The sequence below is a fragment of the Miniopterus schreibersii genome (assembly GCF_964146895.1).
Source record: "Miniopterus schreibersii genome assembly, chromosome: 2".
NCBI lineage: Eukaryota > Metazoa > Chordata > Mammalia > Chiroptera > Miniopteridae > Miniopterus > Miniopterus schreibersii.
The window spans coordinates 185469293-185489917 of record NC_138102.1 but is presented as its reverse complement, the minus strand read 5'-3'; the positions used below and the strand labels follow the sequence as shown (position 1 = coordinate 185489917).

General features: G+C 52.8%; 1 protein-coding gene across 1 annotated transcript in view; it reads right to left on the bottom strand.

Moving 5' to 3' along the window:
• Window positions 1-484: 484 nt before the first annotated feature.
• ATXN10 (ataxin 10) overlaps window positions 485-20625 on the bottom strand; it is a 123083-nt gene continuing 102942 nt past the window's right edge. The window contains exons 10-12 of the mRNA XM_081128205.1: window positions 19447-19510; window positions 2064-2248; window positions 485-1670 (exon numbers count right to left, since the gene is read on the bottom strand). Of these exons, the coding sequence (XP_080984331.1) occupies window positions 1668-1670; window positions 2064-2248; window positions 19447-19510 (252 nt within the window). The 3' untranslated portion in view covers window positions 485-1667. The remainder of the gene's footprint in view (window positions 1671-2063; window positions 2249-19446; window positions 19511-20625) is intronic.

Genomic DNA, 20625 nt, shown 5'->3' with positions numbered 1-20625 from the left:
CCACTGCTGGGGACAGGGAGGCTGTTGTGCTGGGGATTAATCTGCCGAGACCGTCCAGGCGGCCACAATGCAGCCGCCAGCATGTTTTCCCTCCGCAAGCCCCGCGTTTCCTATTTAGAGAACACAGGCCCGCTACCCCTTCTGCCTTCCCACAGGCTCCTTTTGTTTACTGGTGTTTGTTATTATATGGCTCCCACGGGCACGTCTGTGTGGTTCCACTGGTGTGCACACATCCATTGAGGAGAGAAGTGTCCATTGCAACCTTGTTAAAGGGAGAGGGGGGCTCCCACTGTTTCCCCTCTGGCTAGGCCTCCATTCAGAGCAGGATTTTAATTAACTCTCTGGTCCAGAGGAGGACTTCTTTGTGCGTCTTAAATTCTGCAATGGCTCCTGCACTGGAAGAAAGTCACCATGAGAGAAGATGCTGTTTGCAGATTACAACCCTAGAGACGGACACTTCCTCAGAGGGACACAGCACACGAGATACCACAGTGGAAAACTTTTATTTCAGTCGTAACGTGCATGGGGAGTTTTTACAAAGCAAATGAAGTGTGGCTACAAAAACATTGGGACACTCAGTATTTTGGGAAAACGTCTGGTTGGCTCTGTCGTTTTGATTTTGGAAGGTTCACCATGAACTGTGCAAAACCTCTAGGTGCCTGAGCTGAGCCACGTGGCTGCTCGAGGAGATGAGACGTGTCACGCACTGACAGAGTGACGCCCAGCAGAGGCTCTAGGCTCATGATCTAGATGGTCACAAAGACTGGTGCCTACTCAGCCCTATTCTACTCCAATATGAATATACATAGGAGGGTAAAGACAGACAGATGAACAGATCTGGTCAAATTACCTCTGCTCCCCAGAGCTGCTTTGCAATTCCAGCGAGGCCACGGCCAACACGGAGCGGCGGCCCCTGCGAGACGGCTGCGGTGACCTGAAGACAGCCGGACCCTTAGCCAGGCCCCGCGTCAGAGCCGAGCACATGGCACTCCTCCCCTCCTGGAGCACGGAGGTGGGTAAGAGGCAGGCATCAGCTTTACACAGAATGAGTTCTGAGAAGCCTGCTTCTAGGATGCTCTGGAAGGAAAACAGTTAGTGGCCCCCAAGCTCTGGCTATGAAGGGACAGGGCTTGGGGACAACACAGCCCAGTACCTAACACAAAGAGGGAATGGGCTCTATTCTTCAGCGTCTCTTGGATGAATTAACTGGAAGAGAGCCTGCAGTTCTGGAAAGGCAGAGGGGTGAATCAATCACAGTGGGAATGACTTTGGTAGCCGGCGGAGTTCAGGAGGCCCAGTGGGAAGAGGGAGACAAAAGGAAGGAGGCTGACTCGCCACCTGAAGGACAAACAGGGTCCCAGCAAACGCGTCCCGCCAAGTCGCCACAGCCTCCGCGAGCAGTCCACTCCTCACCCGCTGCTGCAAGAGGTGCCATCTGGGGCGGAAATGCCCGCGGCATCCACGGGAAGGCGCACCACACAGCTACGTTTAAAGCACACAAACGACAGGCCACTCACGCACTTCCACCTCTAAGCTGACACACAGACTACATCTAAGAGCATCGCGCGCCCTGGCGCCGAATCTCCACACGCGCAATTTCACATATGCCGAGGACAGAAAACCCGCGAAGCAGGCTCCAGAAACCCAGACGTCTGGACGGAGGCCATTCACTAGGGAGAAAAGGGAAACAGAATCACATGTACAACCAACCTATGTCCGAGACGCGCCGCAGGAAGGGGCCAGTGTGGGCCGGGGACGGGAAACTGCGGAGACACTGAGCTCAGTGTCACACAGGGAAGGTGCTCTTTACTGAAGTCAGCGTGAGCTCCTTAGTCTCATCCTGCCAGAAACTTAGACCACACATACGTGTGCTGTGCTCATATATTCCCCCAGAACGAGTTTGAAATTTTAACTCTTTTAAGAAAATGGCATAAAGCCTGAAAAAAAATTACCGGCAAGAAAATTCAGGGCCCTTTGCGATGCTAGGAGGCGCCGGGCCCCACCCTCCTTCCCAGGAAGGAGCCTGCCGTCTAGGGTCCCGGAGGTGGGAACCGCGCACTCACCGGCGGAGGGGTGCTGGTGGCTCTCAGGACCAGCTTGTCCCCCCTCTTCTCCACTTCAAAGCCCATCTTTCTGAGGAGGGACGCGTCGGCCAGCCCCTGCTCCTCCATCCTGGCTATCAGGTCCTGGTTCTGGCTGTTGTCTTCCGTGAGGTTCCTGATGGCATACACCACCCACTGCGTCAGGACTGGGGCCAGAGTGAAGGAAGCTGCCAACACGTGCCTGCGTCAGAAACCCGTGAGCGCTGCTGGGGGCGGCACCGAAACCGCGACTCAGCGGCGCTTTTCTTGAGGATGTGCTATGGCTACGCGTCTAAAGTGGAAATACACTTACAACACGGTGCACACGCATGCACACACTGGGAGCGAGTGAGTCAGACGGTTCCCCGGCTCAAGAACCTCAAAGGAAACAGTAAAGGACGAGCCCATTCCTGAGGTTACACAAATGGAATGTAGAAAACAGGCAGTTTTGTGTTTAGGATGCGTTTTCTGGGGCCTGAAAGTTGCACATCTTTGTTCCCGACACACCCGAACTGGCTCCCATCCTGACCTTCCAGGGCCTTCCTGGCTCCCTTAGCCTCCTAGTCAGACCGGCACTGCGGCCGTCCTGCCTGTCCCAGCTCCTGCAGGAGCCCGCAGGCAGGTGGCACAAACAGAACCAGCAGACGAGCACTGAGTGAAGGACCATGGTCCTGGGGGGGGGGGGTGACTACCCTTTCCGATGGCCCAGGAGGAGCCACTGGGTGCCGATGCTGACTCTGTAATTAGTCACCCCCTCGGTTGGGGAAAAGGGTCTCATTTTGCATTTACCTGATGTCCCTTCATGGTAATGCCCAGGCCCTTCATAAGCTATATTTATTTTCTGGAGACAGAAAATATTCAAATGCATAAAACCTAAACTTGAATTTCTCCCTCTTCCACAATCATCAAACCCCGACTCTGTGCCAGTACAGAGAGTAAGAATCATCCCGGGTGATGGAAACCTCCAACCTGTCAGTGAAGTTCTGAGCAATGAACCATTTGCTGCAGCTAATTTCTCATCCAGACGAAGTCGTTACAGATTCATTTCCTCGCTTTTTGTAGGAAAAGAGAGAGGCAGTGATCACAAGACCTGACTGAGGAGCAAACATTAGAAAAGAGGCAAATTTTGGCAGGAGGATGTACGGGAGACTGGGGGATTTTAGTCCATGCGTGCGACTCTCTGCTGCTAAATGCTAGGAGCAGAAGGCTTCTTCCCGACGTTCCCGGTTCCTCACTTACGTTTCACTGAAAGGGGGAAACCCAAGTTCCATCACTGCACTGAGCGCCCAGACAACTGCAGGGCTGGTCGGTCGGGGGCTCGGGAATCAAGGCCAGCTGTCCCCGCCGGACCAAATGCAGTGTCTGGAGGAAAGAACTGTCACCTGGAGCCTTCTGGCTATCACGCTCTGGGCCCAGGGCAAACAGCCCCCGCAGCACAGCCCCACATTCCTCTCTTGCTAGGTGCTCTTCACGTCTGAGGCTCTAGCAACATCACAATCCCACACACGAGCCCCCGACCCGAGACGTGCCTTACCCTCCCCTGCCCCTTCCTTTCTCATAGACCCAGCCGAGCCCCACCTCCCCCCGGAAGCCTTCCCCGGGTCCTGGCTGCCTGGACACTGGCTGGTGAGAGGCCCGAGCTGTGTTCCCAGAGCTCTCTGTTCTCACTGCACTGTGCCCACCTAAGGGCAGGAGCCACACCTAAGAGGTGTCTGTACCCCGGCACCAGTCTAGTTTCCAACACAATGTGGACTGTCCATATACAATGTAAGCTACCTATTTATGTTTCTGTCTGCCCAGCACCCCACGAACTTCTCCTGAGCAAGTTGATGTCTCATTGACCTCTGTCCCCCGTTCAGGCGCAGTGCTGGGAAGTGTGGCTGGGTGTCGGCAGCGAGCGCTGTCTCCCACTCACTGTGGGGTAGGGCCACGGGGCGCTGCATGACCCAAACAGGCCAGGCTCTCCGTGTGGTTTCCTGGCTCAGGGTTTTGCAGGGCTGAGAGGAGATGAAAGTGAACCAGTATAAATGCAACCTAGGCCAGGAGCTGAACTGTGTAAATAAGAGGCCATGACAACCGCCCCACCCCCGAGAGGCCCACGTGGACAGAGGAGAGCGTGGATTTTAATCATGCTCATCTGGGGAGGCAGCCACCACATTCTGTGAACACACTGTCATGGTATTTCAACAGCACTTCACCCTTGAAGGGTTTGGTAGCTAATTTCTGGTGAAAAACGGACATGATCCCCATCTGACATCCAGGACAGGAGGAGCGCAGAAGAGGCGATGAAGGAAGAGCCCCACACCAGAGCCACAGGCACCCAGGAGACGGTGGGCAGAGCTGGGCCAGAGCAGCTGCAGGCACCGAACATGACGGTGAGATTCCACGAGGAGCGGGTCCTGGGCGTGGCCGCCACAAGGACAACCTAACAGAAGAGGCCTGAAGCCCACAGCGAGGAAGGCGGTTTGTCTTCTTCCAAAACTGGTTCTCAGAGGGAGGATGTGCGGGGAGGGCGGGACGGGCCGGCGAACGTGGCTGCGGCCACACGGAGCCAACTCCTCCCCTGCCTGGAGAACCAGGAGGAACACACGGACACAGCAGAGCCCGCGGCTTCCACCCCAGTGCTTCGCACTCTCGCAGCAGCGGAAGGAACCCCTTCCTCCCCGCCGGTGGGGCACCGCACAGGGCTGTGTCCCCACACCCAGCGAGAACGTTTTAAACTACTGTCCAGGGTCTCCGACGGAATCATAATTTAAAACCCAAATCTTACAGTTGTTCCTTGGGCAGAATGACTTGGAAGAGGAGCCCTCGATACAGCCGCCGGGCTGTCCCACGCAGCCGGCTCATGAATATGCATGTCCCTTGTCTGCTGGGAACGCCGGCCCGGCCGCCGTGCAGACCCAGACAGCCTGAAGTGTCACGAGGAGATTAAAGCAAGTCCAGTTAATAGCCACAGTGCCCTCTTGTTCCTTCTCTAAAGAGACAGAGAGAAAGAAAGAGTGGGGAGAAAATTAAACATCTTCTGAAGTCTCTATGGGCCAGCACTCGAGTGCTTTCTTGTATGCTGAGCCTCGGAGAGAGGGAGCTCCTGAAGTCTCCATAGCTACGGCAAACAGGGCTCCAGCCTGCTGTCGCGGACTCGGCAGGGCTGGGGGCTCGCTAACAGGGCATCCTGGTGTCTTCAAACAGGCCACAGGACGACAGTGGCGGCAGCGCCCTGGCATCGCTGTGCTGGGGAAAGTAAAAGTGAGAGGCTGTTCTCGGACCCCACGCAGCTGTGCGACGGGATTCAGAGACTTAGCTCAACCCTGGGCCTGTGGCCTGTGCAAGCTGGGTAACGACACCAGCAGGGCAGAAACGTGGAGGCCAGCAGAAAACACAATACAGAAAAAGCCTCGCGGCTCAAACAGTCCTGACCAGCAGACGTTCGTGCCAAGTTCACTTCTACAGTAAAGTCAGGAGAGTCAAACCTGACCGTCGGAACTGCCTGGCGAGAAAGAGTCCATCTCACTGAGAAAGGCAGTGCCCCTCAGGAATGAGAGCAGTGGCCCTCGCTGTGGATTCCAGGACACAGGCCCTGCAATGAAGGGGACTTTGTTCCGGTCGCTGCTCTATCTCTGTCCAGAAGGCTGCTGGGGACAGGTAGACTGTGGCCCATGTTTTTGTGTGGCGGCAAGCTAGAAAGATTTCATACTGTTACATGGTTGGGGGGAAAAAATCAAAAGAACACTAATTTGTGACATTAAAATTATCTGAAACTCAAACGTCAGCATCCACAATAAATAAAGTTTTACTGGCACACAGCCACGCGCACTCGTTCACGCACTTTCCCGCCACAGCGGCGGCAGAGACAGCGCGGCCCGAAGCCACAGACAGTTACTAAGTTCAGCCTTCACAGAGGGGCCTGCCAGTCTCTGGCCTGACCATGGGAGGCACCACAAGTATCCGTCGAAGGAATAAGTGAGCTTTTAGACGGGCCCTCACTGAAAAACGTATTATTTAAATTAAAACAATTTAAACATGTTAAAGATTTTACTCACTTTTCAGGATATGTATATAAACTATTTCCCTACAGATGTATAACGTGTCTGTATTTAACATATAATGTATATAACTAATACATGAACTATATATAATATCTGTATTTAACTTCTGCTTCCAGAATATCTATTTTTTAAATGTCTTTCCTGGTTTCAGAGAGAAGAAGGGAGAAGGAGAGAGAGAGAGAAACATCAATGATGAGAATCACTGATCAGCTGCCTCCTGCACGCCCCCTACTGGGGATCGAGCCCGCAACCCAGGCATGTGCCCTGAAGGGGAATCGAACTGCGACCTCCTGGATCCTAGGTCGATGCTCGACTGCGGAGCCATGCCAGCCGGGGGGGATAGGTTTTTTAGAATTGCTTTTAGACACCAAACTCATTTCTGGCGAGGGGTTTATGTCCTGCCCAACTCTCCACGGTGCACTGTTCAGTTAAGGCACAGGGCATATGAAGTGCGTCTGAGGACAGGATGCTCAGTACCAGGCAGCCCAATTCCCCAGCTTTCACTAACCACGTAGTGACGCTCTACACTCCAGCGAGGTTTTCCTAAAGACGAGGATGGCTCCATCTGTCCATATCCAGACGAGTATCTTCCCAGACTGTGTGGGAATTTTTCAGAGTACAAAGAAGTAGTTCAGCTTTTAAGTTGTTCTGAAGATGTTTTACATTGCTAAGAACCAAGATGCTTCCAGGTATGCCCATTTCTCTCAGACAGAGAAAGGGTGGGATGTGGCGTTAGAAAGGACTTCTGTGACACGACACTTCTGCCCTCCACCTAGGGGAGCGGCCAGTCCTAACCGACACCCCTGCTCTCGAGGCACTCGCCCTCTGAGGGAGGGAGAAAGGCACCCCCACCTGCTGCCCAGGGACCCCAGCTACCCGAGGCTCTGCCTGAGGGGGAGGAGGGGCCTGTCAACCACAGAGCAGGTCAGAGATGGAGGCAAGAAGGGGAAGGAAGTGCCAAGCTGTGGGCAGGGGAGGAGACGACTTAGGTGAGAAAGAAAGTGCGGGGTCGGAGAGAGGAGGCCCTCGCAGAGGAAGGAAACCCGAAATGCCATCCTGCTCCCCACAAGTGCCACACACTCTTCTTGGGCAGGTTTATTATCTCGAAACATCAAGAGACTTCACTGCGAAGTTCATTTCACTTCTGCCTTCAACTGTTACAATCATCTTTTGCTTTCCACTCTCTGCGTGTCACTCAAACCGCACTCCTCCCATTCAGAGAAGCCGGGGAGGCCTCACGGTGCACTCTATCCCGGCTCCCCCACTCGGTGCTGAGACCAGCGTGTGTCAAAAACACCACAAACCACCCATCTGGGCTCCCTCTTCCTTCTCCAAATTGCTGGTCTATCTGGTGTCTAGTTTCACGCCACGTTTTTTGTGTTTGAATCTGAGGGAACATCTGTGGCTCAAGTGTTCCGTGCTGCGCGAACACGTACATCCAAACAGCAGTCACAACGAACGTGTCCTCTCTAACGTGCCAACTAATGGCTAATACTGAAAGTGGTAAAAAAACACTAATACAAGAGGGCAGGGAACAAATAATGGCCAGACTTATTAACTACGGGTCACAACCTGAACATGAAAAAATAAAACTTGTGTCGCGGGTGCTGTAGGAAGGACCAAAGCACTTCAGTCGTGATTGAGGGAAAAAGTCATCTGGGAAACATGGTTCCTTCAAGAGCAGCCTCGGCCGGTCTCTGGCCTCTAACTCCCCGGGGAGCTGGGATGCGAAAGGGCGTGTCACCAAGGCAGACAGTGCTACACCTGACAGGACCACGAACACTAGCTTCAGCCAGGAAACCACATCTCTCGCACTCTGCGCTCTCCTAGTGACTCTGAAGCGAAGGCCACGTCGCTGTCCTCGGTATGCACAGTTCCCTGTCCACAATCGACCCTTCAGAGGGAGATCAGCTATTCAGGATGTGGCGGCCCCCTCCCCTCCCAGAAGCCCGAGCCAGCTTCCTGCTGCCCAGGCCCCCATTTCCTCAGTCTCATCTCACTGGCAGGTAGGACCTCAGAGAGGACGTGGACCTGCTGCCTCCAACTGGGCCCTGGTCGGGCTGTGCGCACAAGTCCTTTATGAGCCCCAGATGTGTCCAGCGCACGCATCCCGGATGAGCAGGGCGGGATGTGGCACTGCTGTCACCATGACTGGCAAGCCCCAAGCCGGCAGCTGGGCAGTGAGGTAATGGAGAGGCGATGCCCTGCCCCGTGGTTGCTGCTCGCACTCCCCACTCCCTACCTCAAAAGCCCCTGTGGCCAAGCCAGGGCCCCGCTCGCAGGTTTTGCTGGTAAGGGATCCTGCAGCACAGAAACTAATTTTGTCTGCCCGTGTTCTGGAACCGTTTTACTGACCACTTAAAAGCGCAGCGTGGTCCGAGGCAGTCACAGCCTGGCACCCATGTCACACACAGGTTTCGGGATCAGAAACAGCCAATACCACTTCTAACTGCAACCACACAAAAGGGCGCGGGCCACCAAGTAGTTCCATTTGTTGCTGGGGCAGCTCTCCAATGTCACTGCCGTGACCAGACCAGCCACTGCCCATATGTTTAGCAGAGTGACTGGCCCGAGCAGACACGCACTGAACGGTCAGGGCCAACCGGGAAATGACCGTTCTCAGCCCATCGTGTCGGGTGTCCATCTTCTCCGTGACCCTCCCACTCTCGTGCCACCTGTCACTCTCCTGTGGCTGTGTAACTGACTCGTCCAGTGTGCGCTCACCTGTGTGCCGGGACGCCTGTCTTCGTCCTGGTCACTGCGCACACGCACAGGAAGATCGCTTTCAGTGCTTGCTGGGTGAAGGCCCTCGAGTGCCTGGCTCCCATCTACATCGATGGGGCGCCTCAGCTCTCTGTCAGCTCTGGGCTGGGCAGTTATTTCGTCAATGGCAGACACCAGTGCTACAGCGTGGGGAGAAATCCCCAGGGAGAGGCGTTATGGACATAGTCAATTTCAAAAGCAAGCAACGCTGCCCTGGGTCCCATGTCCCCAGCCAAGGCCACTGCCGGCGGGGGCTTCCTGCCCAGATGGCAGCAGGAGAGGGATGATGAACCCAAGGTCACGGCATCCTAGTGACAGAGGAGTTTAGGAACAGGAGCCCATGGAAGCCTGGGAGAGACGCCGGGGAACTGCAGGCCCCTCTGCCCAGTAAGAGGTGCTCACAACGTGCTCTGTGCTCAGTGGAATGAAGGAGTGACCCAATAGTAAGCTGGCTTGAATGAATCCATTCCTGAGTCAGTGCCACCTTCAATGGAAGCAAAGCTTCGCAGGAGGAATCAACGTGTCTCTCATGTGAGTCAAGGTTGTCAGTGTATCTGCATAAAATAACAACAGGAATAACAACAAGCAGAATGGCAACAGCTGTCACCCCCCAGGACACACAGTAAGGGCTGGGGCTGTTCCGGGCACTCACAGGAAGTGCTCGATCCTCACACACGCTCTGTGGCAGGTAGTATTGCCCTCACTCTGCTGACGAGAAGACTAAGGCACAGCAGGCTACCGACTTGCCCAGGGTGACGCGACAGAGTGGTGGAGCCAGGGTGTGGACGCAGCTCCAGCACCGTCCCTCGGCACTCAGCCACACTGCCCCACGCACTACTCAGGAGACCAGTTGGGGAGGAGGGCATGGTTCTCCCTGCTGAGTCTGCCTGCCAGCTTCTAAGCTATGCCTACAAATCAACGGAAGGAGTGGGAGGGTTTATGATACTTGAAACAGGGTCCCTTTCTCTTCAAATAAATGTCAAAGCATCAATAAGCTTGCAGACTGAAGTAGCTAGTAAATAGTCCAAAAAGAGATTAAAATTTTAAGTAGAAAAAGTGAGTAATGCCATCTAAATTACAGAAGGTTGTGTTGGTCTCGCACTAGTGACATTCACAAGTGACAAAGCATAGCCAAAGGTCAAACACAGTTCCAAGATACGCAGGTTTCAGACCCGGAGACGGCAGGTGGCAGAGGCTGCACAGGCTCGGAGACTGAGCATCTGTCATCACAGTCCCGGGTCTCACTGTCACTAGTCATCTGGGAGATCTGCTCTGCGGGTCACCCGTGGCCATGCTGGCCTGCCCCCTGCCCCAAGTAGCGGCCACGAGGTCAGCACTCGGGAGCCGGTGGGCCCGCAGGTTGGGACAGGCACAGGTCCCCAGATGGGCGTGCCTCTGGGGACTCTCCTGTGCACCAAGAAAACAGGGGGAGTGCGGCTGGGCCTCCTGTGCTGTCTGCTTCCATTTCCATTGTCACAGCTGAGCTGAGAGCTGGTGCAGACCCACACCTCGCTTTCCTAAGGGAGGAGCACCGCCGTGTCCACGGGGAGGTCAAGACGGCCTTCAGTGTGCGTTTACAGCACGCCGGGAACTCCGACACTGACTGGAAGTCAGCACCAACACCACCTCCGGCTCTTTAAAAGCCACGCTGGCTGCAGTGGTGACACTGACTTCTAAAGCTCTTCCTGGACACGCCTCTTGTATAACTTCCAACCTACTGAGTGACTCCTTTTGGGGGAAAACCTCCTTCAGTCATAGGGTCTAACGCTTCACCATGTTTTACTCCTCTCTATGAACAGTGCCCTCTTGATTCCTGCACTGGTGTCAGAGCAAGGCACTTACACATAAACGTTCCTAATCACACACCTGAATGTCTCTCGAGAATTTAATCACCACCTGCTCATTTAACAAATACAAGGGCACCACACTCAACGCTCAGAATATAGTGATTAACAGGACAGCTGGGTCCCTGCCTGTGGTGGTCGCACTCTAGAGAGGAGCCAGCACTGGACCGAAACCAAAACCTGAACAGGTGATGCGACAGCCGGTCACAGGAGGACGGTGAGGACCAGGGGGGCTGGAGGCGGCCTCTGCTGGGGGACACTGAGCAACAACCCACAGGATAAAAAGAACCCCATCCCTGGGCGAGTCAGAGAGGATGGCTGCAGGCCAAGGAGCAGGCCCAGCGAGAGCTGACTGGGGACATGGGGAGGAGAAATCTCTGCGGCTGGAGTGCGGTGCGTGCGGGGGGAGGGAGGAACAGGCGGAGGGGGGTCAAGGCCAGGCCCGGCAGGCACTGGGCTGCAGCAAGCTGTCTGCATTTTGTTTAACACAGCCCACTGAAGGAGCTGAAGGGGGCAAAATTCAGAGCTTCCTTGGCAGCTGTGAGGAGGGACAGGAGATAACTAGGAGCCACGACAGGGAGAGGAAGACTGGACTAGGCCAGACCCGGACTCAGATTCCAACTCTGCCATTTTATAAGCTGTGTAACTCTGGGCAATTTGTATAACCTCACCTGGAAAGGTCACATGTGAGGATGACAGGAAGAGACGTTGTCTAGGACCTTGCCCAGCACCTGGCACACACCACTCAGCACACCGGAGGGCCAGGTGGCTGCCCAGCTCCAACCTGGGGCCCAGGGATGGCTGTGGAGCACCGGGCTCCTCCGCTGGTGCTCAGCTTCACTGCCCTTCGCCTCCGTTTCCTCGCCCACACAGTAAGGGGACACAAAATGATTTCCTAACATGTCAACTGATAGCACAGGACAGAGATGAAGTTTCCAGGCCCTGGAGCCAGAAAGTCCAGGTCCAAGCTGCCATTCCTGCTGTTCACCAGCTCATGGCCTTGGTCAGTTACAAAACCTCTTAGCCTCAACTTACTCACCTGTAAAATGGGGGTAAGAGTATCAATCTCACAGAAAACAGAAGTTTGAATAAAACCGCAGTGAAAGCATGAAAGATGCACGCAGTAACATCAGCTACTTTTGTTAGGCACACAGACCTGTGAATATGCCATTGTTACAGGTGTGTTCTCCAAGGTCACCAAGCTGGGCTGCAGACTATGGACATCACAGAAAACCTAGATCTCCTATGGCAATAGACACCTGTCTCTTCAGCTATCCACACCCTTGAGTTCTGTAGCTGAGCCACCCTTGAGGCTGTGTGAGCTGTTTAACGCACGTGCAGAGTCCATTTCTTAGAGTTTCTTCCCTCTGCCTTTGCCAATCTCTGACTCAGGGATGGGAGGAAAGGGAGCCAGCTGGAGGGAGAAGCAGAGATGTTGGTACGTGTACATTCATCTGCTTGCTCGGTAAATACCAACTAAGTGCCTGCGATGCGAAAGGCCTGAAGCCGCAGTGGTCCTGATCCTCGAGGAAATAAACAGGTAACCGCAGACTTACAGCAGCGAGTGTGACCTGACAGGGTGAGACAAAATGGCAACAGGGGCCCTATCTGATCTGGGATCATGGAATTCGCTCACGTAAATATGGTTTAAATCAGAGGGAAGGTAGGTAGCATCTGGCCCGTGCAGACAGGGGAGGACTCCAGGCAGAGGGCAGTGTGTGCAGGTCAGGGGTGGAAGGAGCTCAGAAGAAGAGGCCAGCCTGCCGGAAGGACAGCGGGGAGGCCGAAACAAAGGCGAATCAAGCGTGGTTTGCCCGGAGGGAGCACGCAGTGAAGCAGAGGGGGCGGCCCCAGCTCCTGGGCACAGAGGAGGGGCTTCCTGGGGTGAGCTTGGGCACCTTCCTCCAAGGGAGCCAAGTGCCTGTACCCAAGTCGATGTGTGCTGTGCCCACCACAAGCATAGACAGCGTCTCCTCCTTGGTCACCTCAAGAGAGCACAGATGTTGACTCCTCGGCCACCACTGCGTCCCAGCAGCTAGGACAGTGCAGACACAGCGAAGCAGTGCTCAGGCACCTACAGTGTGGTGAACGGAGGTAATAAGAGACACCGTGAACAGAACCCGGCCACACAGGGAGTGGAGGGGACACGAGAGCACTAACACTGGAAACGTGCTCTACCTGCTGCGAGGACAGTCACAGACATTCCCGTTGCAACCTGATGCCGGCATGGAGGACAGATGGGACAGGAGGGCAGATGGGCAGGAGGACAGATGGGACCGGGTCGGCGCCGGGAACAGAAAGCACAGAGCGGAAGCAGAACCTCGCCTGCAGGACGATCTATGTAAGAGGCCCCGCAGAGCCTGGGTGAAAGGAAGGTCTTCTCACTCCTGGGACAACCGTGTCAGCCTAGGGAAAATGAAAGCTGTGCCTCTGCTGTGCACCATGCGTGAGCTGACTTCTGACAGATCACAGATCTAAAAGGAGAAGCAGAACTATAAAGCCTTTAATGAAAATACAGAATATTCTTATGACCTCAGGGTCTTTGGTAAGTCACAAAACCACTAACCACAGAGGGAAGAAAATTCATGAAAACACCACTGCAGTCGGAACAGAGCTTAGCTGTGGGGACTGGTCCTGGGGAGGAGAGGGGTGTTCTGTACCTCCACCTGGGTGGTGACATGGGTGTGCACAAAGGCTGAGGCATTTCACACGTTTTGCATTTCACTATATGTAAGTTACATCTCAACAGTAAATAGGCACTATAAAAATTAAAAAACCAACCAAGCCACATGATGGGAGAGACTATGTCAGTACACATAAACAAAGAATTGATATACTAAATACAAAAAAATTCCCATCACTCCTCTGGTGTGGAAATCTGCCGATGCCTTTTACACGCACCACACAGCAGTGCGCCAGCCGGAACGCTGGCCCTTTCTCTGGACTGCCTCCCCGTTGCTGCTGCCTGGCGGCCAGTCCTAAGCCGGAGTCCCGTCAAAAACGGACAGAATGACGTGTTTCCATGTTTATTCTAAGGTTCCCGCATGCTCTAGACGTGGCACTATCATCCGGGATTTCCAAACTGCACGTGAGACTAGTAAAGACTCCAGAACGCCTGCAAGAAAGACACTGCTTGCCCGGGCCAGGCGGCCCAGCTGGTTGGAGTGTCATCCGTGCACCAAAAGATTGTGGGTTCAATCCCGTTAGTGCGCGAATGAGGCAACTGATGGATGCTTCTCTCTCACGTCGATGTTTCTCTCTCCCTTCCTTGCTCTAAAAATACAATAAATATACCCTCGGGTGAGGATTAATAATGACACTTGCTCAGCACAGGTCCTGTATGTGTGTGTGTATTATTTAGAAGACACTACAAAAACACGTGCTTTGGAACACATTTACCAAGCGGGGGTCCAAGGTGGGTGCACACTCAGGGTGCAGGAGACGATGACAGAGATGCCACCAGGACGGACTCTGGAGGGAGGAGTTACACACCCCGGCACCCGTGTGATGTACACGGAGCGGCAGAGCAACACTCCGAACCACAGGAGACCACAGGGAGGCCTTCAGCTCAGCTAAGGGGTCAGGAAGAATTCCAAGAGGGAGGCACATGACGAATGTCTTACAGGAGGAGGGAGTGGGAGATGAGAGAGGTGTTTTCCAAGGAGGCTGTCTCAGGGCTCCGGGATCGACCTTGACCAGTACCCAAGGTCAAAGCCGAGCAGCGAGTGGGAATGATGTGCTAGACGCTCAACAGGATTCACTGAAGACTTTGTATCCAACACAGCCGAATATGCATGTGTCCCCCAAGAACGTACAGGTGGAAGAAACACTGAGGGGGGTGAGTGAAGCTCCGGGTGGAGGTCTAGACAGCAGAACCAGGACCAAAGCACCGGCCTTGGCATCGGACGAACCCACTGGCATCCTGGCCCTGGCACTCACAGGCCGGGAGAACTTGGGCCAGCTAGTCAGGGAACCAACTCTCTGAGCTCTACTTTTCTCATCTGTAAAATGGAATTAATAGTTCCCAGCAAAGGTTGTTAAAAAATTGTGCAAAACAATGTGTGCACAGGACTTGGCATTTAGAAATAACTCCGTAAATGGTTTCTAAAATTGTTAATGGGAGGGGCAACAGAACACACACATCTGAGTGCATATCCTGGCGAGTTTTCTCATCCGTACACATCCATGGGACACCCCCAGAACCTCACCCAGATCAAGATTCAGAGCATGCCCAGCACCTGGGCGCTCCCTTGCACCCCTATCCACACTCCTCTCCTTCCCCCAAGGGAACCACTATTCTGACCTCCATCACCACAGATTAATTCTGCCTGCTCCTGAACTCAATACAAATGGAAGCATAGTGTATATGCTCTGACTCTGGCTTCTTTTGCTCAGCGTGCTGTTAGTGAGACTCATCCGTGCGTTACACACAGTTCAATTCTTCTTTCCTGCTGCACAGTATCCACGGTGTGAACGTACCATAGTTTATTTATCTGTTCTACTGATAAATAATAAATATCTGGTTTGTTTTTGCTTTGGGGCTATTATAAATAATGCTATGAACGGTCTTGCATGGGTCCTCTGATGGACATACATGCGCATTCCTCTTGGGCACACACCTGGGAGTGGACCTGCTGGCTCACAGGGCAGGTGCATGTTTAGTGTCAGAAGACGCTGCCATATTAACTTAGTAGACAAGTTTCCCAAAGGGATGATTCCAATTTACATCTCCACCAAACACGTGTTCAAGTCCCGTCACCCCAGGTACTGTCAGTCCCTCCATCAGCCATCGCGGTCCCGGGGGGGCCTCGCCGTGGGTTATGCTTGCCTTTCCCTGATGACGGACGGAGTGGAGCTCTTCCCGTGTTGACCAGCCATTTGCGTTTCCTCTTCTGTAAAGGACCCTATGTCTTCCGCCCACTTTCAAACCCTGAACTGCCTTTCCCTTGCTGTCTTGTAGTCCTTTGTACACAATGGGTGGAGGCCTTTGTCAGGCTTATGGAATGCAATCGCCTTTTCAAAGTTTCTCCTCTTATAGTCAGTGCTTTTCAGTTACAATTCTCATGTTTTGTTTCAGGAATCTCTGCCTAGCCTCAGATAATAGCCATATTCTTCTGATTCCTTACAGAAGCTTTTTGGTTTTACCTTTTATGTTGAGGTCTATGATTCACCTTGAATTAACATCTGTGAAAGGGTTAAGTGTGGTGAGTTTTCCCCATTATGGATTTAAAAAAAAAAAAAAAATCCTCACCCAAGGATACGTTTTTATTGATTTTAGAGAGAGTGAGGGGGAGAGAGAGAGACATCAACTGGTTGCCTCTGGTATGCACCCCTACTGGGCATGTGCCCTGACCAGGAATCGAATCTGCCACCTTTTGGTGTACAGGACGATGCTCTAACCAACTGAGCCATGCGACCAGGGGCCCTTATGGATGTTTAATTGGTCTAACACCATTTATGGAAAGGATGGTCCCTTTCTTGCTGACCTACACTGGCACCTATTTGCGTAGGTGTGGACCTGTGTCTGGACTGTGTTCTGCTCTGTGGTGTCATCATCATCATCATAATCACTGTCTGAGTTTTCACACTGACTTACAGCACAGTAACAGACAAAAAGTCACCTTTCTCTTAGGGATTAACAGCTATAACAGGATCTCTGTACAAGAGCATCTATTTGTCGAGAAACCATAAGCTCGGCAATTTACAAACATGACATCTTACATCCGCTGTAACCCTGTGGGGCAGGTCCCATTTATAGACGAAGCGGCTAAACCTAGGGGGCTAAGTGAAGTGCTTAGGGGTCAAGAAGAGGCAGAATCTGGGCCTGCCTGGCCCCAGAGACGACGCTGTTGATACCAGGCTACAGGGTCACAAGGAAAAACACTGTTTGCTTATCAATCCTATAAACTCTTACATTTCCGCATGCGTGTGAAACTTACAAATGAGGTCTTTCAATGCAAAAAAGGAAAAGAAAGAAAAGAGAAAGAACAGAAAGAAACAAAACCCTGTTTGGACTCTCACTCTACCCCATCCCCTCCCCCTCCAATAAAAACAACATTAAAAAAAGCCACATCAAGGACAGCTGATCAAAACACAGATCAAAAAAGAATGAAAGAAAAACACTGCAAATAAAGTTCAGCTGTTTCTATTTGGAAACAACAACAAAAAGTCCCACTTGCCACAATAAACTGACAAATAAGAAATTGACTCTGTGGTAGCGGAGACGGAATTTTCCGATGGCATTGGCTACCATGTCATTACTGTGGGTGATCCGCAAGTGAGCAGTGAGCGGACAGCTGGGCTGGCGGCTGTGTCACCGAAGCAGCAGCAGCCCGGGGGGCTCCTTCCCCTTCAGTCCCAGGAGATGATGTCTTCCCTCAACCTGGAAATCCCCACTGGCCTCTGAATCTATCTCCAGAAACGGGGCAGTAATTAGCCTTCCAGCCTCACCCCGCCTGGGCAAGTTTTCGCTGATTCGCCAGCCTGGAGTTCCTAATCCCCAAATACCCACGGGTGGCCAAGAAAGGAGAGGTTTTTGCAGGGTCCTAACCAAAGATTTCTGGTGGGGGGCAAGGACTGCTGTCCAAAGGTGTCACAAGCCGTCACCCCCATCCCATGTGGGCTTATGGACATGGCCAGTTGATCCAGAGTGACCAGAGAATGGAGGTATTGTTATTAACCAGTATTTAACATCAAATTGTTCCTAGTCTAACTATATCCAAAACACCTACTGCTTTTTAACAGAAAATGTTGAAATTAAAGTTCAATAAAAGCTTAGCTGGTGTTATTCAAAGAGGTTAAACCAAACAAATCTGAAATACTATCATCACCAAGCCATGCTTAATTAATTCACGAAAGAATTAGAGAACTCATTGGAGAAACTGCTTTTGGCACAGAAGCCCCACCAACAAAAGAGACACACGCACATATACGTCATCACGCTGCTAGGTGCTTGTCTATGTGTTCACTCACTAACTCAGCAGAAATGGCACTGTAAGTGACTCCCAGGTTTCTGACCTGAGCACCTAGAGAGATGGAGAGGCCACCCACTGACCGAGAAAGGAGGCAGTTCTGCAGAGGCAGGAAGAGCTTCTCTCTGGACATGCGTGTCTGGAACAGCAGTAAGACATACAGCCAGATGCTAAGCAGGGGTTAGGTGTACCTCTGATACTCAGAAGAAAAGCCTGTCTAAAGGTTAAGTTTAGGAGCCACAGGTGAAGAGATGCTATTTAAAGCTACAAGAGTCCCCAAAACACAGCAGTGTCTCCCTACCGGTGAGGTTCCCAGCCTGGCTCCAGCCATGTCATGTCTGGCCTAGGGGATGGCAACAGCCTCCCTGCAGGATCCCGTCACTCTAACTCCCGGGCCTAGGAAACGTCTGGAAATATGTCCCCGTGGTTCTCTGCACGGGTCTGTCTCCTCCCGGCGGCGGGGGAGGAGGCCGTATAGGCAAGTGACTAGAAATCAGGCACACAGCGAGTTAAATCTGGGCCTGACCTTTAGGACATGTCGCCGAGACTTCTCAGGGTACTTGCTCATCTACAGGATGGGGAGGCGGTAACACAGTGTCTGCTGGGGTGCTGTCGGGAGCAAGGCGACGTGTGAACACAGCGAGGACTCCCTGAGGCTTCCTGAGGAGGGAGGGAGGGAGGACCCGGCGAGGAGGAGCCACGGCAGGAACCCACATCTGGAGGCGGCGGGCGCCGTGAGCAACAGCCCCGAGCGTCTGCTCTTTGCTAAAAGCTACAGGCTAGTGACACAAACCTTTCTCACGAGGAGTGAATTCAGGGAATACAGAAGTAAAGTTGGGAGAATTCCCTTTTTTGTAATAAATCCCCTTCATCCCACCTGCACCTGACTGTTCTCTCTGTCCTTTCTCCTTTCCTGCCCCAGAGCTGAGTAACACTGAAGCTCTGTGGGGAGCAGCCGGCGCCCCGCCGCGATGCGGTGCACGAGCAGCTTTGTCTCACCCTGAACGAGAGGTGTCGGGGCCGCCTGGCTTTCTCTGGCTGAGCTTACGGGCTCCTTTTCTGCTCGTCACAGAAACCACAGTGAGGAGGATTTTATTTTAAAATGCCCTCCTCCTCTGTCTCCTCCATCCCAGGGAAGGCTCCTCTCTGTCCCCACAGGGTCCTACTCTCAGAGTCCCTAGGAGGCCTATTTGCCCCTCCCACATGCCAACAGCACAAGGCCACGCCATAGAAGGGCAAGGCCTACACTGAGTTTGGCTCTCACCAGGGAAGGCCCAACAGTTAAATAGTTTCTCTCTCAAACCGAAACAGGATGCATGGGCTCCCCGTCTCCTCGTCACTGCACCAGGGCCGTTTCCTACAGTGCATCTCCTGGGGGAAGCAAGTGCCCAGCAGAACACCCCAGGTGGCTTGTTTCAGCTCAAGTGAGGGCAAGAGCCAGAGCCCCAGCTGCAGTCACAGAGGGTCACAGGACAAAAACAAGAGCTAGGTGTCACTGCAACGTTTCTCCCTATAATGCCTTGTTCACCTTGAAAATCCCAGCTCACCACACCACATCTGAGAAAGTGGCTTTGTTCTTAGGAACAAGCCAACAAGAAAGCAGGCCAGCTCCACAGCAAGGGGACAGCAGGGAAGGGGCTGGAGACACCGAGGCACTGGCTACAGACTGAGGGGCTGGAGACACCGAGGCACTGGCTACAGACTGATGCCTGGGGGGATGGGGGCTCACACGCAAGGATACAGGGGTTGCTGTCGTCGAGGCCGCAGCTGTCCAGGATCAAGGGGATGCCGTCCAGCTCGTTGACCTGTGGAGAGAGGAGAACACCGGTTTACACTCTGCTACAGTCTGGGATGGTCGGAGATCACGGAGGACTTCTCTCTTTTACTTCCTAACGCATCGCTATACTGTTCGTAAAATTATCAATCCAGAAATATTTAACAGGCATGTAGACAGAGTGCTACTTCTCCTCTCCCTCTTCCTCAGAAATGCTGGGGCGACTGGGGAGCCACATAAACAAAGGTAAAAGCAGATTCTTTCTGACACTGTTCACCAGGATAAACTCCCAGAGGTCTTGACTTACTACAGTTGACTAGTACTAGCAGAAAGTGAATTCTCTTCCTAAGCCAGGGAGAGGAAAAGCTTTTCTATGATTCAAAATCCAGAAGCGACAGGGAACAGGTTTGACTAGATTATTTATTTATTTACTTTTAGAGAGAGAGAAAGGGAGAGTGAGAGAGGGACAGAAACATGGATGAGAGCCCAGCGCCTGGCTCAGAGGTTGAGCACTGACCTAGGATCGAGGCGATCAGGGTTCAATTCCTGGTCAGGGCACATGCCCGGGTTGTGGGCTCGATCCCCAGCAGGGGGCGTGCAGGAGGCAGCCGATCAATGACTCTCTCATCATTGATGTTTCTATCTCTCTCTCCCTCTCCCTTCCTCTCTCTGAAATCAATAAAGATATAAAAAAGAAAAAAGAAACATGGATGAGAGAAACATCGATCGGCTGCCTCCTGCACACCCCCTACTGGGGATCGAGCCCGCAACCTGGGCATGTGCCCTGACCGGGAATTGAACCGGCAACTTCTTGGTGGATGGGACCAACGCTCACTGAGAACACTGGCTGGTCGACGAGATTTTTTAAAAAGGCAAATGAAAACTGGAAAAATTATCTGTAAGATATCACAGGCAAAGGGTTATTTTAATATATAAAGAACTTTTAAAAACTAAGACCAACAATCCTATATAAAAATGGATGAAATACATACACATACAGAAATGACAGAGAAGAAAAAGAAATGCAGGTGGATCCTAAAGATATCAGAACATGCCCAGCCCTGTTCATGGTGAGAGGAAGGCAAATTACTATCATACTGAGACACCACCAGCTCTCAGCTGTCAGAACGGCAAATGCTGGCTTGA